Source organism: Strongylocentrotus purpuratus, unplaced genomic scaffold (assembly GCF_000002235.5).
Source record: "Strongylocentrotus purpuratus isolate Spur 01 unplaced genomic scaffold, Spur_5.0 spur5_scaffold_7, whole genome shotgun sequence".
In the NCBI taxonomy this organism is placed as follows: Eukaryota; Metazoa; Echinodermata; class Echinoidea; order Camarodonta; family Strongylocentrotidae; genus Strongylocentrotus; species Strongylocentrotus purpuratus.
In genome coordinates this window covers 16901480-16928149 of record NW_022145613.1, presented here as the reverse complement: position 1 = coordinate 16928149, position 26670 = coordinate 16901480, and the positions used below count along the sequence as shown (strand labels likewise).

The following is a 26670-nucleotide window of genomic DNA, read 5'->3' as shown; positions in this document are numbered from 1 at the left end:
TAGAACTCTTTCTTCAAATCCTAAATGACAAATAAGTTATATCATCTTGGTTTTAATAAAAGAGATCAATCAAGATGATATCAGGGTGGACTTCCCCTTTAATATACATAAATTTTCTAGAATGAACGATCCACTGTTTGGTTCAATCAAGGACTTTTCATCCTATTAATCAATAGATGCATCTACCGTGCGCAAATCGATTCAACATTGCGTGTTTAAAAGTGATATAGCATAATGATCCAAAACTCTAGAAATATGTTGCTGGGGATGTAGGGTTTCATTGTAAAGAAGCACACTGTACTTTATTTAAATTCTCAACATAAAATTTCACAATTGTTTTTATGCTTGGAGACAAGCTAGTATTTTTAATAAAGTTCCATTTAATTTTTCAATCATACTGGTATGTGTCACATCAGGGGGTTTCCCAAAGATCCTAAGTCAAACTTAACTCTAAGTTGGACCTAAACATTGGGGAAAGCCATTTGTAGCCTTAAAATAAAATATATTCAAAAGCAAAAATTCAAGTATTGTATATTGTGGACTTTTCATAGATTCCACATCAAGAACATGAAATCTGGTTGATAATAGAAAACATGAATGATTTGAATCAACATTTTATGCTTTTAAAAATAACTTTTACAAAATATTTTCAAAGGTGCTAACGCTTTCCATAATTGTTAGTCCAACTTAGAATTGGTTCAGCTTAGGATCTTTGTGAAACACCCCCCTGGTCTGCAAATATTTGACAACACCTAATTGACCATGATTATTATTACTGTTGAATCCCTTTATGATCAGGAGAGCACATTTGTGCCTGTAGTCCCAGCTACTGCAATCCCTGCTGTGAGGATCCAATGCGAGAGAGGGGACTACCAAGTCACAGTGCCCATGTACGCTAGGCAACTCATTGCAGCGGCCAGCAAAGTATCTCACCCCAGCTCGGCTCTCATGCACCACTGCTATGGCCAGAAAAGCATCAAGGTATAACACTATACATCAACAGTCATTTACTATTACAGGGGTAATGTAATTACAGTTTTGAACTCACGAATCTCAAGAATTGTCTTATTCAAATAAATGCATTTTGAGGTATTTTACACTTAAATTACCTTTTTGTCATAGGCAAATCTTGTAGTAATGTAAAACCTAAAACTCTTGCAAATTGTGAATGTCAGCCATTTTTGCAGTAAGAAGATTTCACAACTTTTGGGGGTTATTTTTTTAATGTCTTTTGGCTTTGAGGCACACAAGGTTTATCTCATTTCATTTTCGTCTGTTGTCAAATCTGTTACATTATTAATACTGTTGAATGTGTTTGAACCATTGTACATCATAGTACTTTCCTGACATTGATTGTTTCCTAGAAGAAGGAACTGGCTTTAATCAGATTTAGCAGACTTTAAATAAAACAATTCCAAAGAAAATTGTATTGTTCTTATCTATTCTTGTTCTTGTTCTCTCTATCATCATTTCCATTAGGTATTTGGATTGCAAGCTGGTTTGACCTGTGACCCTTGTGCTCCTGCTGACCCCTCACCCCCATACCTTCAACTACTCCAGCCATGCAGCTTTGCAGGACTGTCAAAAACGTTGTGCCTACCTATGTACTGGTTAGTGAATGATTACAGAAATTAAAAAATAACAATAATAAAAAAAAAAACACTTCAAAAGAAACATAAAACAGATAGTTCATGTGGTGGGAGGAATGGGAGTACGTCTGTATAGTGGTCCATTTACTTGACCCTATATCAGAAGGTCAAGGGTTCAAATATGTGGAATTTGAGGATGATGCCATGAGACGTGTGATAAGACTGTTTGTATGATCTGTATTTCTTTCCCCACAGAATGCTTATTTTCATGTAATTCATAGAATCTTTCATTCCAGTAAATTCATTTGATGATTGGCAACACATGCATGTTGCTTGATGCTACCCTCAACTTAAACTGTCATTATTTTAATTCAAATCAGTTTGATTGATATATCTACAGAAAGAACCAAACTGCAATTTTATTGGTTTTTAGTATTAAAATAAACAAATGCAGAACATATTCATCCCCTTCAGTGTATGATTCAACAAGAAAATGAGTAAATACTTGCTTAAATTAAATTTTTTAAAGACTTTTAAAACCCCACAAATTTTTCTCTGCTTGCCTTTCAGGACCGACCCCAACATTGTCAAGTCAGAAATGATGCTAGAGGTACCAGCAGCCAGATTAGACTTCACCAAGGCTCAACTTCTTCTCCTCATCTACATCCAACAGAGCTGGATGGGCAAAAGTCAGACAAACAACTGGCTAGAGGAGACTAGCTTGATGTACGATGTATTTACAACAGCAGGTTCGTAGTAGATGTAGTAGATGTAGTAGTGGTTTGTGAAATTAGTTCAGTGCCATTTGTATACCAGTACCCGTCATTTTGAGTATTAATGTTAAACTAGAAACTAGAATGAATTAGGACCCGTTTCACAAAGCCTTTTTTCAATGACAAATGACAAAAATCAGTGACAAATCTGTTGAAAACAAATCAGAAGCAAGGATTTCAGTAGCTTATAACAAAAACTGTCATTCGATACTGATGACAAGTTTTGTGAAACGCCCCCAAGGTAATGATGGCCAGTTTCATGCCGAGATACTTCACAAAGAAAACAAATCAATGATAGGATTCAGTCATTTGCAGCTGAAATGGTTTTGAATATAAAATCATTTTTTATTTCATTACAAAATTAACTTCGGGGAAATTCATTTTGAATGGTATTCTTGTGTTCCTTTCATTCATCTGTAGGAAGTGATACCTCAGAGAGTCAAGCTGGAATTGTAGCCTCTTTGTCCAGTCTGGAGTGTAGATGTGTCACCAACGACTGTGTCAAGGCTGTGTCTGGAAGCATCGGACAAGCAAAGGTTGCCATCAAAGACCATGGTGAGGATATAGGTTGGTTGGGTGGTAACATCATGGCGATATTCAAGGATCGGTGACCTTGGACCCTTTGGTCATGGGGAATTGTTATATCTGTATTGTCTTGGGTTTTTCAAAGTAGTTTAGAATCTCTAGAAACCATTGACTCTCAGGAATTAGTGACCTTGAACCCTATCTTCCCAGGGGATTAGTATTTTTTTAATGATCTTGGGTTTTTCAAAGTGATTTACAAATTATACTAATCATCAACTCTCTTGCAGCATTCTTTCATAAGTATTGAGATTTTCTGTTTAAGTTTATTCATTTGTCATTTTACAGCTGAGATTCCCATCCCTTGCAGTGAAATCATGCTCTTTAGTGAAGGGTTGCTTAATATTGTTTTAGGAGGCATGGGGAAAGGATATATTGATGTTGAGACCATGCAAGGAAAGAAACAAACTTTGTTTTGAATACTGTACTAAATTTGTGTGGACTTCTCTCTGCAGGTATGCTTCATGTATTGGTTAAATGTTCAATTTATTATCTTCATTTTCATTTAGTATTTGTGTCATCTTGTATTTTCTTGTCATCACAACAAGAAATTATGTTTTTCTTCAAAATTCTGGAGTTAATGTTCATGATTGTTTTTCTCTTCGTATCTACGTAGGTGAAGATGTTCCGACACCTGTGTTTCAGGGCCCGCTCCAGACCGACAAGTATCACCTGATTACCTGCATGGTACCAACCTCCAGGGCTACTGCTAGTCCTGTCACTAGCCCAAGAACCAATGAGGCTTGCTTCCTTACAGTCACTGCCCAGCTACCGCAAGATGACAAGCATAAAGGTACACTGAAAAAGAAAAAACATATTATGCATCTTACTGCAGGATAAAAAAAAGTATGATCTTTAAAAGTTGAGACTATTTCCATGATACACACTTTTTATTCCTCCGTTACGAAGTAGCCTATGGCATTATGTTTTCGGGTTGTCCGTCCGTCCATACGTACGTAGGTCCGTCCGTACGTCCCGTTCTCGTGATCGCGTTATCTGAAGAAACGATTGATGGATTCCTGCCAAACTTTGGTCATGTATGTATCTTGCAGAGCCAATAAACTGATTAGATTTTGGGGTCATGACGTCAAAGGTCACAGCACGGCTCATTATGTATGCAAAAACAGCTCATGATCGCGTTATCTGAAGAACCAATTGATGGATTCCTGCCAAACTTTGGTCATGTATGAAACTGGCAGAGCCAATGAATTGATTAGATTTTGAGGTCATAGGTCAAAGGTCATGGGGCTCCTTATGTATGCAAAAATAGCTTGTGATTGCATTATCATGCACTTGGGGTCATGAGGTCAAAGATCAAAGGGTCATACATGTATATGAGAAATAGCTTCTAATCATGATATTCTGAGAACCTGTTAATGGATTACAACTGAACTTGAATTTGAAAAGGTTCTTCCATTTTGGTTTGTAAAATTGCTCTATACGGAGGTATCACTTTCGACTGTGCGCAGTCGAAGTTCCATCTAGTTTTAAAATTTATTTTATCGATAGTTTTATATCCAGTGATAATAAAGGCATAAAATCCCCAGATGAAATTTCTCTGAACAATCTTAAAAGCTTGTAATAGATTTAACTCTTTTGTTTACCTCTTTGGCATCAGCAGAATTTAATTATATTTGCAATTCACATGATAGCATACATGTATGCATGAATAACATACAATAGCTGTAAGAATTACACAGGAAATTTAGACTTCTTTTGTTTGCACTATTCTAATCAGTTTATTTTCCATAATTTTGGTTAATAATGAATAAGATGATAAGATAAAGAATTTACCCTCATGATTCCATTGCGAGGAATAGTTAAATATCTACAGGAAGGATTGTACTGTTATTTTCACACCACCAATCATTAGTTATTAAACAAAGTTTTGGTGCGAAGTAAACAGGAGAATGGTGATTTGATTTCAGGTTCCCTAGGTGCTCTCCTGTTGAAGATTGAAGGGACGTCCGTCTGCCTGGACCCAGTCCTGTATTCATGGCTTCTCTACCAGCCAAGCAGGAGACTGGTGACATCTCACATCTCAAGGGATTCACCAGATAGGACAGAAAAGAGTATACCCACTGAGATGAGGTCACCAGCCAAGAAGGCATCATCTCAAGGTGAGTCTACATGAGAGAATACTGACCATGGTTTTTTTTCGAGGGCATTGGCCTTGGAATTTTTCACAAACTGTCAAATTGCCTAATAATTGGAAGTATTTACTGTTTAAAAAGAGCCCTTTCAAATTGTTCTCGTCCATGTCATAATTTTATTTTATAACCTTTTCGCCAGAATTTGCAAATTTATAACGTGCCTATGTGTTGGTCTACTTCTTGGAGAAAATGGTTTAATCCATTCATGAGGAGAAATTAATTATGTTGCTAATAACTCATTTCTGTTTCAACTGATGTATACATACACATGGGATAAGATAGAATATTACCTACGGTGGGTTGAATAACTTGTTATAAGATGGTGCATTGCCTTCAGTGTCTTGTCCCGTTCTCGTCTCTGTTGGCTTCCCCCCTTTTCCTATTGTGAATTTCCTTTTGGTAGTTAAGAACTTTAATTACTTTTAATTACCCATTATTCTTAAGTATCATTTGAGGTGTCTACACTTGTACAAGCATTGCTTTTTAGTGGACCCCTCTGATTCCAATATGTATTCCTAAATTGTTGTAAATGTTATAATTGATTTGTAATGCTTTGTTGGAAACGTATATTAATTGAATTGAATATTGTTCTGTTATGTGTTTGCTTTATCATGCGATTCGCAGGATCTGAGACTTACAAGGCGCCAAAAAGTGGCGGTAGATTCAGCAAGCAGAAGTCCCTCACAGCCACTGCTGTTATGGAAGATGGTGATGTCAGTAAGGCTGAAGCTAGCAGCCAAGTAAACCAATTTGATGAAGTCATAGCAAAACTAAAAGAGCTGATCATCCAGGTATGCACATTTTCTTTTAGATCATTGCCAATTTTAGGTTTACAAATGAATAACCCTACCTTTAAATCAATATAGTAGTAACTTAATATGTGAAATTGAGTCGGGATTTAGATATCACTGTTTAATTTTTAAACAAATTGAAAAATAATCTTTTGATATTTTCAATCCATGAATAAGGGCATCATGTGACTTAATTGTATAGGTAAAGGTAAGTCTAAGTCATAGAAAAGGAATGATTTCAAAGTCAATTTGAATTTGTTCATAAAATAAACTGGTTTAGACCAGCAAAACATAAGCAAACTTTAAAAAAATATATAAAAAATTCAGACATGTCGGATGTCGTTCATTTGTTGTCGTGATTAGTCTGTGTAAATTGCTTCAATACCAAATCTCTAGATAAACTTTAACCACAGAATTACTGTACACATCTTCTCCCAGGTGGATGTTTCACCGTGCATCGTTGCCTGGCCAACAAAGCACCTCACCTTCCCCTCGTCCGACACCACCATCCCACAATGCCTATGTGACCTTGTGACCTCTGGAGGTCAAGGGTCAGACTATCCACCACCACCACCTCCTCCTGCGGTGCTGGTTGTGTGTGTACCAGCCCTGTCCGTCCACAGCTCGGGACACAAGGCTGTGGATCCTGACCAGGATATACCACTCAGCAGGATGGACCTTCCTCAAGATCCAGGTACAGTCAAAACTGTTTTAGTGACCACCTGTCTACAAAGACCCCTTGTCTACAAAGGCCACATTTGTTGTTTGCATTTAAAATGGGTTCTCATTGAATCATGTACTAAAAGAACCTGTCTTCAAAGGCCACTTTTTTGTGTTTCCCTTGGGCGGTCGCTATAGACAGGTTTGACTGTAGTAATAATAATTGTAATATGTCTTGTTTACCCAGGGTAGCCTCATCAGTATAAGGGAGATTACAGATAGCACATGGTACATATGACCCCAAATATCCACAGATCTTTTACACATGGAGAAGTTCCACTTTGAGCATCTTGGAATAATAACTGCCAAAGTCCTAGATGTTCTTCATAAATACCTTTTGTTTGCCCTCTTGAAAAGAATACTTCCACCTGCGTATCTTAGAATGTACCGTTGGTGCATAAATGAATAATGTTACATAACTTTCATGAGCGCATATCCAGTATTTATCTCTGTGGGTTTTACCTTTTTGGTACAAATGACCTTTATCTGCTCATGCTCAGACTGCAACCGTAAACTGGCTTTTTAATACTGTTCTACCTGGGGGCCAGGCAATCGTATCATTACCCAGGCTTTAGTCGAGCTACCATGATACGACACTCAACCATGATACGACACTCAACCATTCAAGGAATTTTTATCCTACCAGGGATAACCACTGCTCTACCTCTGAGCCATCTGGCCTCCTTGAGAGGGCAGTTCAAGAGGCCATTTAATGTAATCGATTTTCTATGATTAAAGCCAACTGCTCACCTTATGATCTGACTCAATTACACAAGTTCAACCTTGTAAAATTCAAATGTGAAGTTCTGAATAGTCATATAAACTTGTAAATTGTAGTTGTAGGTTATTTGGAGCCTTCAGTAGGAGAAGAGGACCTCCTCTTTGCCAATTGGCAAATTTTTATGCAGTAGAATTTAACAATCAGTGAATGATTGGAAATCAAGAGTTTAATTAGATTTTCTTACATCTCCCTCAATTTATTTTCTTTCTTAATTCTAGGAGAGAAATTTCCCTGGACCATCAAGGCCAGAGACTTTTCCATTTACTCACTCCACGACTGCCAGAGGGTGTACTACCTGCTGAAGCCAATGGCAATCTCCACTACACTGGCCCTTACAGCCAACAAACACCCTCCCTCTGAAGCAGAGGAGAAACCAGGCCTTGGTCTAGGTGTGCACACCGACATGCCTGCAGTCATATTCAAGTGCTCCGATGCTCAGGTAAGACTCAGGATGGGTGGATTAATGAGTGAATGAAAACAAAATGATTGAATTATTAAATATTTGGAATAAATTCAGAATTAAAACAATTGAAAATACCAATACAAGTTCACAAAACATATAGAAAATACAAGATAGTCACTTGTAAAAGAGAGGTGTTGATTCCGTGATCGATAAATCATTTTTCGATGTGGTATGCCCCAATTTGAAGTTTAATAAAAACAGACCCTAACATTTTTTGTAGCTAGAATAAGATGTTGTATTTATGATTATTTCCATATTTTGGGATTTTTCTTATACACAGATTACACCAACAAAATTACACTGAACTAAAGATATTCATCTCAAATGGATGATTTAAAAAACTATAATTATACAATCATCATCATCATCATCTATACGGGAGTGCAGGATGTCCTGTAGGTCTCCCGGTCAAATCACTTAGTACATTATACAATTATATTAATTTAAGTTTGACTGTGAGAAGTTGACGAAAAGGAACATATAGTCTCAAAGCAATAAATGATAAAGAACGTAATCAATACTAAGAATTAAAAGAAATGAAATTATTAGTATTTGATATAAACTTTTTTTGTTCCTTCAATTCAAATATCTCCTTGGCGATTTTTAGCCTTTCCTCCTCCATGTAGCGACGGCCCTTCTCTTTTGCAAGCCGCTCTTTTTCCACCTTCAAATATAAGAATGAAGATAAAAGAAGAATAATAATGTTCAAATAAACTGTTAAATCATTCGTAAAAAAAGGAATACATGTGTACATTCAAGACCAGGTCAATGTTCCCTTGCCGAAAGCATGGCAGGTCGCACAACATATAAACAAATACAAACAATGATGCATTACAATTACAAAGATCCTCAATCATGCATAATTAAAATTATATATTAATCATGCATAGTTACAACTATACATTAATCATTGATCAATAATCATTACAATTATATATCATGTAAAGTTACAACTATTAGGTCTTTCGTTGCATATAAAGTCACATCAAACAGGTAGATATGATGAATGAAACATAACAAATGGACAATAAAGTACAAAAATTTTATATACATGTAGTATTAAAAATGAGAAAGTGATGGATGATATAATTTCAGCTAAATGATATGAAATCTATAACAATAAAACAAATAAACATTTCCCTTACCTGCAGCTTTTCCTCATGTACTTTCAATAGCTGGTGAAGCAACTCCAGTTTTTGTCTTTTCGTTGCTTACAGTTGTTTGGAGAAACTCTCATCTTTCGGTGTCTTATGCCTCTGATTCGTTTTTGTGGAGTGCTGTTTATGTTGAGTAGTGGTTTGCTGTATGAGAGCAGATGTTGAAGCGAGTGACTCCACCATGCTTGGACGCAAGTATTGCAGAAGCGGGTGTCGCCTGTGATGCCGCTGCTTGATCAATGCCACCATCAATACCTTTAAATGACAAATTACAAAATTCTCTAAGTTCTAAATGATGTAATAAAATTCGGGATGAGCCCCTCCACTGACCCCAACTCGTTTCCCTCTACCGGAGCAGCAAATGAAACAGACTTTTCTGGACTACTGTTCGCGTAGTGTCCGAATTTCCCACACTTGAAACAAGCACCACTAGGTGACCTAGCCAGAGACCTGTTGGGAGACCGAAAATTAGACCTTCCCGGCGAGGGAAAGCTTCGAGAAGTCTCAAGGCCCTGCACTGTAACAACGAGTCCCTGGATCATGGAGTGAAGGTTCTTCATCTGAGTTTCCATTGAAGAAACAGAACCATGGATTTGATCCATCTTCTTCTCCAGATTCAAAACTCTACCTTCAACCCTGTCCAGCTGGAAGGGTTGTTGTTGTGGAGGATTAGGAGTAGCTGTACAGCTAATCCTTGACTCCTCCGTAGATATCTCTACACATGTCTGTCTGACATTCTTTCGCATTTTACCATAAATTGCCTAATGGGTATGCTGAAACTCTCTGGCTAAGTCGATGGCTTCATTCAAAGACCCTGGGCGAGTATTGATAGCATACTGCCCGGCCTCTCTATCACAGCACCCCTGGCAAAACTTATGGACGACCTGCTTTTCAACATGGTGGTCCGGTAAATCGGCAAAGGCATGAGCAGCCAATGTCATAAGGCGGTTCGCCCAATCCATATGGGATTCCTCGGGTTGCTGCCTCGCATAAGTAAATTGCAATTGCGCAACTTCGGGCAGTTCCCTTGACGCAAACTGCTTCTCAAGTTTTTGGAATAAGTCCGTAAACCCAAGATGAGGTTCACGCTTAACGAGCAATGCAAAATACTCGCTTGCACTTCGACCCAAGCACAAGCAAAGTTGATTTCTTCGGTGGCTCAAATCCCATCCGCACTCCTCAGCGTAAAGATTGAACTTAGCGATGAACGCTTGCCAACTCCCGCGGCCATCGAAAACCATGGACTTGGGCACGGAAAAAAAGACTTGTGGCCCCTCTCACGCTTACCATCCCCACGAAATAAGTGGGAACTTTGGGTATCCTGAGATCAGTGCACATGTGGTGGAGAAGGAAAACCATCACGTTGATAGGCAGTATGCCGATAATCTTGGTATCTGTTATACTGTGGCGAACTGTCGAGCAGGAGGTCTCTCCATAGGAGGAGGGGGAGCTTCCACTTCAACACGCTGCTTACTCATTAAATTCCCAATAGTTTTTTGGAGGGCTTCTATTTTTGCCTTATATTTCACGGCCTCTGCTTCTACCAATCGCTCAACATCCTGCTTGGATGGCATTTGGGAAGAGACTGCCCCAGCTCCACTACCTTGGGAGGCCATTGGCTTCTCTTGAGCTGCAGACTGTGGTACGGAATCTACTTTATACAATTCTTTATTCTCTGTCATGAAGTCACAAGATGCTGCCATCCCCTGCTCACAAACAGAGTCTATTATACTAGCCTGCTTACCCCCACCCCCTCCACTTCTTAAGTACCCCATTGCATCGCAATATCCTTGTTGGGAACTGGAGAAAATCTATAAGAGATTCAACTACTAAAATTTTTCTAAGATATGGAATACTGGGGAGAACACCAGGCGTAAAATTGCCAAGTTCTTTTCTTAGTGTAATAATATGCCCGGCGATTTGACTTCCAATACCAGGTATAACCGTTAAATCTTCGACTTCACAATAATTAATTCAAATTTTCGCCATAAATTCAATCGAAGAATTCAATAAGCAGAACTAATACGCAGAACTAATACTATTGCTTTATTTTGGAGGGCCTCTACCAATCACTCAACATCCTGATTGCATTGTGTTTGAGCTTGAGAAGAGACTGTCCCATTACCACTAGCTGAGGATGCCATTGGCTATTCTTGAGCTGGTTGACTATGCAGACTGTGGTACGGAACCTGAACTTGCGATTTCCATATACAATTCTTTGTTCTCCGCCGTAAAGACGCTGCCAAACCCTGCTCACATACAGAGTAGGCTGTCTAGCCTCTTCTACTTCTTTAGGCCCCGATTGCATTGAAATATCCTCGCTGGATTTAAATACTGGAGCAAAATCTATGAGTGATTCTACAACTGAAATATTTCTAAGGTATGGGATATCTGAGAGCACACCAGGCGTAATATTGCCAAGTTCTTCTCTCAGTGAAATAATACGCTCAGCGGTTTGGCTTCCAATACCCTGTATTTTTCTCCATAAATTCAATATGCAGAATTCAATATGAAGAATTTAATACTTCAATTCTTTGAATTCAATACTTATGATTGCGAGAAATCCAACAATCAAAACTCGCAGGGACGTGGTAGCAAACAACTCCTCTCCAGAGGGGGACGTCCCTGAGATAAAAAGCCGTCAAGGAATTAGGTGACCTCCAAAAGGCGGCCTTTAGAATGTCGTCTAAACCTACTCCCTGGAACAGCACCCAGGAAGTACTACACTAGATGCTATCCATGGTGAAGGAGTAAATAAACTGTATTAAATTGTAAAACTCACATCAGCCTAAAAAGACTGCTTTGAACAAGTCTGTGTTACAAAAATAACAAAGATCATATAGACACCAAGATGACAAATATTAAACAAAGTGAAGAGAGAATGCTAATACACAGAATTGAATTACAGCATAAACATATGATATAAAGTGTCATATGAATGAACAAGGAACAACAAAAATTTAATTAAAAGCTAACATATCAAATGAAAATAACAAGTGCGATACAAAAAGTGCAATTTGGGATATTGAATATATTGTCGATTTTTCACTCACTCACATTCTCTGTACCTCCATCCAAAACTACTAAACAACCAACCATAACAGCAGGGAGTTTATGTATTATGGGCTAAACATGTAAGTGGTGATAAATTTATAAAAACATGTGTATACCTCCTAGGCCAGTTTTTCTAAGTACTGCCAGCACCTTCTTGTCCACTTTGTTTAATACGATATTGTCCTTTGGAGGTCCACTTCCCGTTTTCATCGAGTAGAGCTTCATTTGGCTTGCCTTCGTTTTGACCATGGATTGGTATTTGGACCATTTAGTCTTCACGTCTTCTCCACTTCACTTGTTTCCCAGCGAAACCTTATGAACTTTTCCAGCAATTTCTTCCCATTTCTTTGTTTGTTTAAAATGTTTCACAAACTAAACTCATACCCAAACTAAACTCATACCCAAAATGCATGCACAAAAAAATAAATCCAAACAACCACGAGCAGACAAAGGCCGCTTCTTGAAAATCACAGCTTTCAAGAACATTTCAGGAGCCAAAACTTTCCTAGCAGACTCCTGAATACTTATATAATCCTATGCTAACAATACAAGACAAAATATCAGTTCAGAACTGGTAAGAGAACTGTTGCTATGAGAGAGCTAGCACTAGCATGTAGACACATGGTGTGCACTCATCTATTCACATGAACCATTTAGATGAAAATAGATATGCGCTTTGCTCCAACATGAAAACAATATACCAGTACTATAGACAACTTAAAGATGACATATATAAAACAAAGTGAAAAAAGAAAGGTAATACCCAACAAGGAATTACAAATGTAAACATATTTGATATAAAAAGTGTGAGATGGATGAAAAAAGGAACAACAAAAATTGAATTAAAAAGGTAACATATCAAATGAAAATAACAAACAAAAATATATGATGTAAAAAGTGTCGTTTGAATAAATAGGGATAGAGGAAGTGTAAAATGGGGTAGGAGAAACTCTAAGGATGTTGTCCTTGATATTGGCAAAGAGGGCTTTTTGTAACGCGTTGTGGACAGGTAGCTTACTAGCGCTGATTTAGTCAAAGACTTGTGACGGTTCTGAGAAAAGGGCCCCAGCTATTTCTGCTTGCATTTTACGATTTGAAATATACCCCACTTTTTTAGAGTCTTGATTCATTTTATTTTTGTTGTACAGGTTACCTTAGTTCACAAACTCCTGCAGGGAGTCCTAGACTGCAAGCAAGAGCTGGCCCAGGCTTTCAACTTCTCCAACATTGGATCTTCAACTCCTCCTGCACCTGTCCTCCTATCATCAAGTCCCAGACGTGGGGGCGGCCCCGCCCCCACAATCCCCTCGTCTCCTTCCAAGTCAGTGCCTCCCATGGCTACCAGTACTACCAACAGCAGTCAGGCTTCATCCGGTCAAGCAGACAGCACTGTGGAGATGCAGAGTGTATCCATGCCAAGCGAGGCACCAGCCTCCAGCCAGGGGGCCGGGACTGGGTCGTTGACCTCTGCGTGCGGGGTCAAGCTCTCCCTGTGGGTGCAGTGGACCCTACATAAACTCTCGGTCGTAGTCTATGGAAAGGACAAGATGGCAGTGGGTCAGGATCAAATCGGTAAGTTCCCTGTTTAAAATGAATATGTGCTAGGTGACCACTGCACTTATAGTGCAATCAATTTAATTGATCCATTAGCATCTAAAGATTACACAGACTTATGTTACTGTGTGGAAAAGGTAATACATTGAATTGTACCATTGTCTCCACTTCTCCACTTTCATAAGAGGTTTTCAAATATCATTCAAGGTCCATGAATGACCTCTTTTTCAGAATAAATGTTTGTATTGGTGTATATCGAACTTCCAAATTATTCTTTTGTTTCATTCTAGAATAAATAAGGAACAATTTATTCAGGGAATAATGTTACAATGTACCCTAACTCTTCAAGAGTTACAGATTAATGCAGAGTTTCATGAATTTGTGATCATGGAAGAGTTTAAAACTCAATATGTATCATCAGATTATATCTTTTGTTCCTGTCATTGCAGTGAAGCTTTGTGCAGACATGGAGGACCTAACAACCAGCATCGACCTTCAAGAGGTTTACTCCAAGGTCACCTGTAAAGTAGGGGCTCTCAATGTTCATCACTTTGTGAAAAGGTAAGATCAAGATTGGAAGATGTCAGTGACTACAATTGTATTTTGTTAAAGTGTACATGCATAGAACAATAATTGATTAACTCACTTTGCATTATGTGCGGAGAAGAAGGAAGTAATAGAATGAACAAGAGAAGGGAAAGTACAGTTTATGAAAGATTATATTTATATAAATGAATTGATGGTGTATAACACCAAGTAGAGCTGTGTGGAGTACAAGGCTAGATTATCGTGTACATGATATGTTGGGTGATCCCAGTTAACCTACATGTATGACATGTGTGAGTCCAGGGGGGTGTTTCATAAAGCTGTGCATAAAGTTACGAATGACTTTACGAATGAAATGAATACGAAGAGCCAAATGGGATGCCCAAAGTTTTCCTGACATTTTAACAAAGTATGACTATTTCCCATAATCTCAATTAAATTGTAGCCAAAAATACACTTTGCATAAAATGTTGTTAATAATGATAAGGTTAATCTACATCTACATATTTCAACTTTAGCTTATGCAATTAAAAGGATTTGAGAATTTCATTTAGCCATTCATATTCAAGTCATTCGTAAAATCATGCGTAACTTCACGCACAGCTTCATGAAACACCCCCCAGGTCCACTCTATCTAATGCATTGCCACATTATATTCTCTTTCAGTGAGAAAGCCTGGACACCTGGACCGTTCAAAGGTGTTCTCCTGTCCTGCACAGATACCATGTCACACAACATAGAGATGTCTCCGCCCTTCAAGCGCCTTCGCACCAACTCCCAGACGAACAATCCTTTCTCCCTGCACCCAAGCAAAGCAGCTGAAGCCAAACAGACGCACGCCTTCATGTCCTTGACATGGACGTGCGCCCTAGGGACGTCGGTAGCGCAGAAGATGTCCGGCGGGAAGCAAGAGAAGCAAGGAGATGGATCGAAGACTAGCGATGAATCCTCTATGCAGAAGCGCTTTGTGAACGAAGTGATCCTATCCTCGCAGGCATTTGATCTGATCGTCTGGTGCCCCATCGTGGCATCCACTTTGGACGTTCTGATGGCTGGATTGGCTGTCGAAGGCAGCAGCAAGCCGGACTCTCTTCACGCTCCACGGAAGCCCGACTTCAAGATGCACACCATCCCTGAGGCTAAGCACGAAGGAAGCATCGCATCGGACGCCATGTCCTGGCAGAGTATCTCTCACCGATCCACCAAGTCGCAGAGATCGATTCGATCCTTGAAATCCAGCCAACCCTCTGCGGGTATCTCAGACTGGCTGACGAGTTCCAAACTCCCACTGCTCTACCTGGACTGCAAGGAGATCAGGACCTTCATTCCAGCTGGTCTGGTGAATGATCACGGTGGGCCTGGACTGATGAAAGGAGTAGAGCAAGACCTGTTCCTGTTCCAGATCTCACAGATCTCCTTGGTTCCATATGCTGATAATCCTCTCCAGCGCTTAGTAGTGAAGCAAGACACATACAGGTGGGCAGTGTGCTTTCATAGCATATAGTTCTACATAGCATTTCTGTATTTGGTGCTGCAAACTTACCTACGCCTGTTGTTGATCGCTTGTAAACCAGCCAATGATCATTGGAAGATTTAGAGCACATGTTTATAAGAATTTGTTGCATTTTAATCCATGTCTTCCTGAACCATTCTTAAAGTAACCTATATTTATCTGTGAATTGTTGGGCAAACAAGTGTTTCCTATCGTAGTACCAGGAGATCCTGTCTTTGAAACCAATTTCATGTGCCAGTTTATTTTTGTAAAGCATTTATCTTCATTACCAAGTCCCCTGGATGAGACTTGGAGCTTATAGGACCACATGGTTGCTTGTCTACAAGGATATTATACATGCTTCCATAGCAGTTGGGTTCATTTGTCAGTAATTTCGATGCTTTTTAAAGAATCTTGCCAGGATTTAATAAAAATCATTTGTTTGGTAGTGCCTTATTCCATGTAATTGTGATACCCACCCCCCCCCCCCCCCCGATTGAAAAAAATAAAAAATAAAAAATTCTTACACTTGATAATCACTAGTTTATTTACCTCGAAATGTTCCTCTGTATCTTCAGGAAAGCTACCATAGCAGGTATCACCCAGCAGCCTGGGTCAGAGGTCGAGGACAGGCAGTATCAGCTGGATGTCAATGGCATCAGCTTGAATGTTGCATCCTGGGAGCAGGTCATGAGGTCGTCAGAGCAGGGCAGGATGAAGGTCTCGTCAGGGGTGACTAGGTCCAAGACACAGAACCCAGCATTGGAGTGGAACCTGTCGCTACCTACGTGAGTTGTTTTCTGCGTCCGGTCCTTACGATGTATTGTTGAAGCTTTGTGCCCTTGTTAATGCACTTAGTAAAATTTGGTACAGTATGAATCAGATTTGTGAAATGCCTCTTTAGAAGAAGTTAACCTCATTCAGATGAGACTTCAAACTGCCTGTAGAATTACAGTAAATGCCCCAAAGCTTAAATTTCTTTCTTTAGCAAATCTCTTTTAGAAAAGTAGCTGTCCTATTGAAAATGTGACCTAAAATTAAGATGTATTACTTCCTGAAACAGAAACATCTTCATGCATTTGTAGGTTGTTCATATAGCAGTATATTTAAAGCCAGTTTGCTCAAAGGTAATACAAAGTTTTGGGAATATTTCATCAGGATTGGATCATGAAATTTAAAATTTGCATTACTATAGTAAAATATAGTGTTAGAACACCCAACTCTAAAAAAATTGGGCTCTAAAAAGCTTTTGATTTGGAGTAATTAAAATTTTAAAAAATAAAAAAATTTACCGGTACTCCCGGTAAATTTGGTATAGCTCCCTCTCAGTTCGAAAATTTACATGTCATCTGAACAGCATAACACATACATAGCACTATTGTAAAAGTGTAATAATTAACATGTTTTGACACCAAATCATATTACCAGACTTTAACAATATATATAATCATGAAGATAATTATTTTAAAGTCAAGTTGCCTTAGTGTAAGATTTTTATACTGTCTCCTAAATTTGAAGAAAAAAACAGTTGTCTGTACACTGTAATCGCAATATATAATTTTATAATCGATCGGACCGCCGCCATCTGTACTGTACTTACGTACGTTAATCTATGAATTTCCTGCGCGGGCCGGAATATCCTACGTTGTTCTCTTCAACTCATTTTTCCATTTCCCTCTCTTAATCGTTTCTGTGTTTTTAACTTTGAAATGCATTTGTAATTGCTCGACTTTGATAATATTGTTGTTCGCCAGCTCTGTGAACGAACGCACTTATTGCCTGTATTTTGGTCAAGTCAAGTGGCCGTGGTGAACTGCAATGATCTGGCATTGATCCCTGTGCATATTAGGCCTACGTATAGTACATGTTACGTGTGTAGTGTATTAGTCTATGTGTGTTAGGCCGGATTGGCCCCAAGAATTTCCGAGCACATTTTTTTTAGGGATAATCTCAAAATACTCCCCAAAGTCGTTGTACAAGGAGAGTTTGGGTAATCATTTATAGACAGAACGTTACATTACTTATTATGCATTTCTTTATTAAAAATAAAGAAGATACGTTTAATCTTACAAACGAAGATAAATCAATAATAGGGTTGACTTGACGTTTTCCCGAAAAGTCGATCATGTGTATACTGCACATTCTTATTTTGAGATCATCCCTTTGTGAGTTTACGGTTACGGTACGCTTGTTTATTTAGCCTAATGACCTCTGGTAGAGGTCAGTAATTGCTACACGTGTTTGGGCTAACCTCTCTCTTTCCGTATAATTGAATTATATTCTTCGCCTCCGTCTCATAACCATGCACCAACTGCATTGACCAGGTCCGTGTTATAACACTCTCACTTGATATTCTCTCTCTCTCACTCACTCTATCTCTCTCTCTCTCTCTCTCTCTCTGTCGCTTCTATATCCCTCTCATCTCCCCCCTCTCTCTCTCTCTTTTGTATCCCTCTCTATCCCTTCTCTCCTTTCTCTCTCTCTCTCTCTCTCTTTTCTCTCGCTATCTTTATTTCTCCCATTTTCTTTCCCTCTCTCTTTATTTATCAGTACCCCATACCATTCTACCCTTCCTCTATTTCTTTCTCTTTTGATGTATACTGTATATATATCTGTCTCTCTCTCTCTCTCCCTCTCATTGCATCACCTCGTTCATCCCCTTCTACATATTTCTATATCCATTATCAATTGTTAGTCTCTCTCTCTGTCGGTCTGTGACCGTCTGTGTGATGACTGTCTCTCTTTCTTTATCCACACACCTCTCTCTCTCTCTCTCTCTCTCTCTCTCTCTCTTTCTTTAGCTCCAACTTTCTCTCTCTCTCTCTCTCTCTAGAAGTTCTCATTCGCGTGATATAGGACCATACTATTTTTTTGTTAGGGTTATGTAGATGAGGATGATATAAATATGACAAATATAATAGTAATCACAATAACGAGAGAACTTCTCATTCACGTGATAGGACAGTAGTTTTTGGTTGGAGTTTATGACAAGAATAATAATAATCACAAAGACGATAAGAGTTCTCATTCGCGTGATAGGACCATATTTCTTTTGTCGGGGTTATGTAAATGAGGGTGATATAAATACATGACAAAGATAATAATCATCACAAATGCTAGAGAAGTTCTCATTCACGTGATAGGACGGTAGTTTTCAGTGGTTGGAGTTGATGACAAGAATAATAATAACCACAAAGACGATAGAAGTTCTCATTCGCGTGGTAGGACCATATTTCTTTTGTCGGGGTTATGTAAATGAGGGTGATATAATATGTGACAACAATAATAATAATCACAAAAACGATAAAAAGTCCTCATTCGCGTGATAGGACCATATTTCTTTTGTTATTATTTATTTTCTTATGTAAATGAGGGTGATATAAATATATGACAACAATAATAATAATCACAAAGACGATAGAAGTTCTCATTCGCGTGAAAGGACCCGGATAGGACCATATTTCTTTTGTCGGGGTTATGTAAATGAGGGTGATATAAATACATGACAAAGATACTAATTATCACAAATGCGAGAGAAGTTCTCATTCATGTGATAGGACAGTAGTTTTTGGTTGGAGTTTATGACAAGAAAAATAATAACCACAAAGACGATAGAAGTTCTCATTCGCGTGGTATAGGACCATATTTCTTTTGTCGGGGTTATGTAAATGAGGGTGATATAAATATATGACAACAATAAAAATAATCACAAAAACGATAAAAGTCCTCATTCGCGTGATAGGACAATATTTCTTTTGTTATTATTTATTTTCTTATGTAAATGAGGGTGATATAAATATATGACAACAAATACACAAAGACGATAGAAGTTCTCATTCGCGTGATAGGACCATATTTCTTTTGTCGGGGTTATGTAAATGAGGGTAATATACATACATGACAAAGATACTAATTATCACAAATGCGAGAGAAGTTCTCATTCATGTGATAGGACAGTAGTTTTTGGTTGAATTTTATGACAAGAATAATAATAATCACAAAGACGATAAGAGTTCTCATTCGCGTGATAGGACCATATTTCCTTTGTCGGGGTTATTCAAAATAATGAGATGATATAAATATATGACAAAGATAATAGTTATCACAAATGCGAGAGAAGTTCTCATTCATGTGATAGGACAGTAGTTTTTGGTTGAGTTTATGACAAAGATACTAATTATCACAAATGCGAGAGAAGTTCTCATTCACGTTAGAGGACAGTAGTTTTTGGTTGGAGTTTATGACAAAGAATAATAATAATCATAAAGACGATAGAAGTTCTCAGTCGCGTGATAGGACCATATTTCTTATGTCGGGGTTATGTAAATGAGGGTAATATAATTATGACAAAGATAATAATTATCACCAAAGCAAGAGAAGTTCTCATTCACGTGATAGGACAGTAGTTTTTGGTTGGAGTTTATGACAAGAATAATAATAATCACAAAAACGATAAGAGTTCTCATTCGCGTGATAGGACCATATTTCCTTTGTCGGGGTTATTCAAAATAATGAGATGATATAAATATATGACAAAGATAATAATTATCACAAAAGCGAGAGAAGTTCTCATTCACATGATAGGACAGTATTTTTTGGTTGGAGTTTATGACAAGGATAATAATAATCACAAAAACAATAGAAGTTCTCATTCGAGTGATAGGACCATATTTCTTTTGTCGGGGTTATTCAAAATAATGAGATGATATAAATATATGACAAAGATATCAAAGCGAGAGAAGTTCTCATTCACGTTATAGGACAGTATTTTTTGGTTGGAGTTTATGACAAGAATAATAATAATCATAAAGACGATAGAACTTCTCATTCGCGTGATAGGACCATATTTCTTATGTCGGGGTTATGTAAATGAGGGTAATATAATTATGACAAAGATAATAATTATCACCAAAGCAAGAGAAGTTCTCATTCACTCGATAGGATAGTAGTTTTTGGTTGGAGTTTATGACAAGAATAATAATAATCACGAAGACGATAGAAGTTGTCATTCGCGTGATAGGACCATATTTTTTTTTGTCGGGGTTATGTAAATGAGGGTGATATAAAATATGACAAAGATACTAATTATCACAAATGCGAGAGAAGTTCTCATTCATGTGATAGGACAGTAGTTTTTGGTTGGAGTTTATGACAAGGATAATAATAATCACAAAAACGATAGAAGTTCTCATTTGCGTGATAGGACCATATTTCTTTTGTCGGGGTTATGTAAATGAGGGTGATATAAATATATGACAACAATAAAAATAATCACAAATACGATAAAAGTCCTCATTCGCGTGATAGGACAATATTTCTTTTGTTATTATTTATTTTCTTATGTAAATGAGGGTGATATAAATATATGACAACAAATACACAAAGACGATAGAAGTTCTCATTCGCGTGATAGGACCATATTTCTTTTGTCGGGGTTATGTAAATGAGGGTGATATACATACATGACAAAGATACTATTTATCACAAATGCGAGAGAAGTTCTCATTCATGTGATAGGACAGTAGTTTTTGGTTGGATTTTATGACAAGAATAATAATAATCACAAAGACGATAGAAGTTCTCATTCGCGTGAAAGGACCCGGATAGGACCATGTTTCTTTTGTCGGGGTTATGTAAATGAGGGTGATATAAATACATGACAAAGATACTAATTATCACAAATGCGAGAGAAGTTCTCATTCATGTGATAGGACAGTAGTTTTTGGTTGGAGTTTATGACAAGAAAAATAATAACCACAAAGACGATAGAAGTTCTCATTCGCGTGGTATAGGACCATATTTCTTTTGTCGGGGTTATGTAAATGAGGGTCATATAAATATATGACAACAATAAAAATAATCACAAAAACGATAAAAGTCCTCATTCGCGTGTGGGACAATATTTCTTTTGTTATTATTTATTTTCTTATGTAAATGAGGGTGATATAAATATATGACAACAAATACACAAAGACGATAGAAGTTCTCATTCGCGTGATAGGACCATATTTCTTTTGTCGGGGTTATGTAAATGAGGGTGATATACATACATGACAAAGATACTAATTATCACAAATGCGAGAGAAGTTCTCATTCATGTGATAGGACAGTAGTTTTTGGTTGAATTTTATGACAAGAATAATAATAATCACAAAGACGATAAGAGTTCTCATTCGCGTGATAGGACCATATTTCCTTTGTCGGGGTTATTCAAAATAATGAGATGATTTAAATATATGACAAAGATAATAGTTATCACAAATGCGAGAGAAGTTCTCATTCATGTGATAGGACAGTAGTTTTTGGTTGGAGTTTATGACAAAGATACTAATTATCACAAATGCGAGAGAAGTTCTCATTCACGTTATAGGACAGTAGTTTTTGGTTGGAGTTTATGACAAAGAATAATAATAATCATAAAGACGATAGAAGTTCTCAGTCGCGTGATAGGACCATATTTCTTATGTCAGGGTTATGTAAATGAGGGTAATATAATTATGACAAAGATAATAATTATCACCAAAGCAAGAGAAGTTCTCATTCGCGTGATAGGACAGTAGTTTTTGGTTGGAGTTTATGACAAGAATAATAATAATCACAAAAACGATAAGAGTTCTCATTCGCGTGATAGGACCATATTTCCTTTGTCGGGGTTATTCAAAATAATGAGATGATATAAATATATGACAAAGATAATAATTATCACAAAAGCGAGAGAAGTTCTCATTCACATGATAGGACAGTATTTTTTGGTTGGAGTTTATGACAAGGATAATAATAATCACAAAAACAATAGAAATTCTCATTCGAGTGATAGGACCATATTTCTTTTGTCGGGGTTATTCAAAATAATAAGATGATATAAATATATGACAAAGATATCACAAAAGCGAGAGAAGTTCTCATTCACGTGATAGGACAGTATTTTTTGGTTGGAGTTTATGACAAGAATAATAATAATCATAAAGACGATAGAAGTTCTCATTCGCGTGATAGGACCATATTTCTTATGTCGGGGTTATGTAAATGAGGGTAATATAATTATGACAAAGATAATAATTATCACAAAAGCAAGAAAAGCTCTCATTCACTCGATAGGATAGTAGTTTTTGGTTGGAGTTTATGACAAGAATAATAATAATCACGAAGACGATAGAAGTTGTCATTCGCGTGATAGGACCATATTTTTTTGTCGGGGTAATGTAAATGAGGGTGATATAAATATATGACAACAATAATAATAATCACAAAAACGATAAAAGTTCTCATTCGCGTGATAGGACAATATTTCTTTTGTTATTATTTATTTTCTTATGTAAATGAGGGTGATATAAATTTGACAAAGATAATAATTATCACAAAAGCGAGAGAAGTTCTCATTCACGTGATAGGACAGTATTTTTTGGTTGGAGTTTATGACAAGGATAATAATAATCACAAAAACAATAGAAGTTCTCATTCGCGTGATAGGACCATATTTCTTTTGTCGGGGTTATTCAAAATAAAGAGATGATATAAATATATGACAAAGATACTAATCATCACAAAAGCGAGAGAAGTTCTCATTCATGTGATATGTGATAGGACAGTATTTTTTGGTTGGAGTTTATGACAAGGATAATAATAATCACAAAAATAATAGAAGTTCTCAATCGCGTGACAGGACCATATTTCCTTTGTCGGGGTTATTCAAAATAATGAGATGATATAAATATATGACAAAAATAATAATTATCACAAAAGCGAGAGAAGTTCTCATTCACATGATAGGACAGTATTTTTTGGTTGGAGTTTTTGACAAGGATAATAATAATCACAAAAACAATAGAAGTTCTCATTCGCGTGATAGGACCATATTACTTTTTTCTGGGTTATTCAAATGAGGGTAATATAAATATATGACAAAGATAATTATTATCACAAAAACGAGAGAAGTTCTCATTCACTCGATAGGATAGTAGTTTTTGGTTGGAGTTTATGACAAAGATACTAATTATCACAAATGCGAGAGAAGTTCTCATTCAAGTGATAGGACAGTAGTTTTTGGTTGGAGTTTATGACAAGGATAATAATAATCACAAAAACAATAGAAGTTCTCATTCGCGTGATAGGACCATATTTCTTTTGTCGGGGTTATTCAAAATAATGAGATGATATAAATATATGACAAAGATAATAATTATCACAAATGCGAGAGAAGCTCTCAACTCCTCATTCAAGTGATAGGACAGTAGTTTTTGGTTGGAGTTTATGACAAAGATAATAATCATCACCACAAAAACGATAGAAGTTCTCATTCGCGTCATAGGACAATATTTCTTATGTCGGGGTTATGTAAATGAGGGTAATATAATTATGACAAAGATAATAATTATCACAAATGAATGCGAGAGAAGTTCTCATTAATGTGATAGGACAGTAGTTTTTGGTTGGAGTTTATGACAAGGATAATAATAATCACAAAAACGATAGAACTTCTCATTTGCGTGATAGGACCATATTTCTTTTGTCGGGGTTATTCAAATGAGGGTAATATAATTATGACAAAGATAATAATTATCACAAAAGCAAGAAAAGCTCTCATTCACTCGATAGGATAGTAGTTTTTGGTTGGAGTTTATGACAAGAATAATAATAATCACGAAGACGATAGAAGTTGTCATTCGCGTGATAGGACCATTTTTTTTTTTGTCGGGGTAATGTAAATGAGGGTGATATAAATATATGACAAAGATACTAATTATCACAAATGCGAGAGAAGTTCTCATTCATGTGATAGGACAGTAGTTTTTGGTCGGAGTTTATGACAAGGATAATAATAATCACAAAAACGATAGAAGTTCTCATTTGCGTGATAGGACCATATTTCTTTTGTCGGGGTTATTCAAATGAGGGTGATATAAATATATGACAAAGATAATAATTATCACAGAAGCGAGAAAAGCTCTCATTCACTCGATAGGATAGTAGTTTTTGGTTGGAGTTTATGACAAGAATAATAATAATCACGAAGACGATAGAAGTTGTCATTCGCGTGATAGGACCATATTTTTTTGTCGGGGTAATGTAAATGAGGGTGATATAGATATATGACAAAGATAATAATTATCACAGAAGCGAGAAAAGCTCTCATTCACTCGAAAGGATAGTAGTTTTTGGTTGGAGTTTATGACAAGAATAATAATAATCACAAAGATGATAGAAGTTTTCATTCACGTGATAGGATCATAGTTTTTTGATGGGGTTATAATGTAGATGAGGATGAAAGAAAATAATGATCATAAAACAAGTCAAACATTCAGTGCAGATGTCCGGACGAAGAGAGGGAGATCGAGAGGGTGCGAGAGGAAGGAAAAGAGGGAACAAGAGAGAGTGAGAGTGACAGAGAGAGCCTGGGTCTATATTTCGGAGAGAGAGGGTCCATGTGGTGAAAATAATTATTTTCGAAACTTCCAAGGGTATGATGAACATTACAACGAACTTCTGTAGGAAAGAGAGAGAGAGAGAGAGAGAGAGAGAGAGGGAGAGGGAGAGGGGGGACAGAGAGAGAGAGAGAGAGAGAGAGAGAGCGGTATATGGATAGACATATTTATTGTATTTCTTTCATGTTTATCTGAACGATTATGTGGTCATTCATTTTCAAATTGCTTTCTTTCTGATATTCTTTTCTGAATGCATTTTACGGACATAATAATTGGAAAAAATGATAAGACTTCATGTATCCCGTAGCATATTGAAATTGTTTGTTATAAATGTATATCAAAATGACTGATCAGTCGAAGCTGAGACTAGATTGAGACGGTTGCGGAGGAGGGTACGTCAAACCATAGGTTACTCACTCTGCAAGGAGATTATAACTCCCTTGATTTGTGCGATACAATCCTGAACGGTACTTGCTCTCACACAAACGCACACAGATGCTGGTACCATTGAGCTCTAAAAGAGACCATGGACCTTAGCCATGCGAATGCAGTCGCTTTCCCGCTGTGGAGCGGGGTCAGCCCGGTGTCGAAATTGCTGTTGTCTTTTGTCCACTGATCTTTTCCGTAGAGATCAGTGGGCGAACGTAACACATTTTCAATATCGATTATACCATGAACCATTTACAACAGTAGATGGCGCTAGTATGCAACAACATGAGCTGGTTCAAATACAGGCAGCTTGGAACTGATAATTGATTTATTAATTACTGTTTAATTCACTAAAAAAAAAAAAAAGTATTTCAGCGGGGGAGATTGGTTAAAGATATTCCTATAGCATCTTGTTATAACATCAAAGAGTTTCAGATGAATTAAATATTTTTACCAACACTTTGTAATACCTTTAAGGACAGCCATTTGCACTGCAAGAAACTTGGTGAATTACAAAAATGTTATAGTGTCGTGTCAATTGTGATTCATTTACTTTGCGAAATGAAACTTTTGCTAACCTGTTATATTTCTATAATTTGCAAAAGTTTCCGGTTTTACAGAGTCCCAAATGTTCAAGAGTTACATTCAGCCCTCTTTTTATTTATTTTTATAAACATATTTAGGCAAGACCCAGAAGAGGTCAAACTGACTCCTGTCATTCAAGACTTTGACCTTCACCTTGTAGCAGCACCGGCCATAGTTATGGAGAAGACAAAACCTGACAAAGGGAAGCATAAAGTAAGTCATTTCATTGTGCTTGACAAGTGTCAGGGTAATAATAGTACTCATTGTTTTATATCATGAGGATAATGTGCTGTTTAAATCAATTGTTCTTATTGCCATGAAATAATTCTATGATTATACCAATCATGTACCTGTCTGAAGGGTACAGATGAATGATGGCCAGATGATGTACCTTTCACAATTAAAATATACCTACTTAGACAATACCTTGCAGTCTGTTTATTGTCTAGAATCTAGGCAATATGAGACTGCAGTGCATCTAGATTGTCGGCAGTGAGGTTTTCACTTTGTATAATTTCTTGATATTAAAGGGAAAAAGAGAGAAAAATGTGGCCAAAGCTATACATGACCATCTGTGTT

At 37.2% G+C, this 26670-nt stretch overlaps 1 protein-coding gene across 2 annotated transcripts in view; it reads left to right on the top strand.

Moving 5' to 3' along the window:
- Positions 1–26670, top strand: part of LOC590076 (vacuolar protein sorting-associated protein 13B) — a 73053-nt gene that overhangs the window by 9448 nt on the left and 36935 nt on the right. For both annotated transcript variants that reach the window (XM_030974363.1, XM_030974362.1), the window contains exons 8-21: positions 799–981; positions 1480–1610; positions 2160–2338; positions 2783–2917; positions 3561–3737; positions 4873–5064; positions 5722–5888; positions 6327–6582; positions 7608–7828; positions 13212–13635; positions 14067–14178; positions 14830–15639; positions 16234–16443; positions 26190–26304. In XM_030974363.1, coding sequence (XP_030830223.1) covers positions 799–981; positions 1480–1610; positions 2160–2338; positions 2783–2917; positions 3561–3737; positions 4873–5064; positions 5722–5888; positions 6327–6582; positions 7608–7828; positions 13212–13635; positions 14067–14178; positions 14830–15639; positions 16234–16443; positions 26190–26304 — 3312 coding nt within the window. The remainder of the gene's footprint in view (positions 1–798; positions 982–1479; positions 1611–2159; positions 2339–2782; positions 2918–3560; positions 3738–4872; positions 5065–5721; positions 5889–6326; positions 6583–7607; positions 7829–13211; positions 13636–14066; positions 14179–14829; positions 15640–16233; positions 16444–26189; positions 26305–26670) is intronic.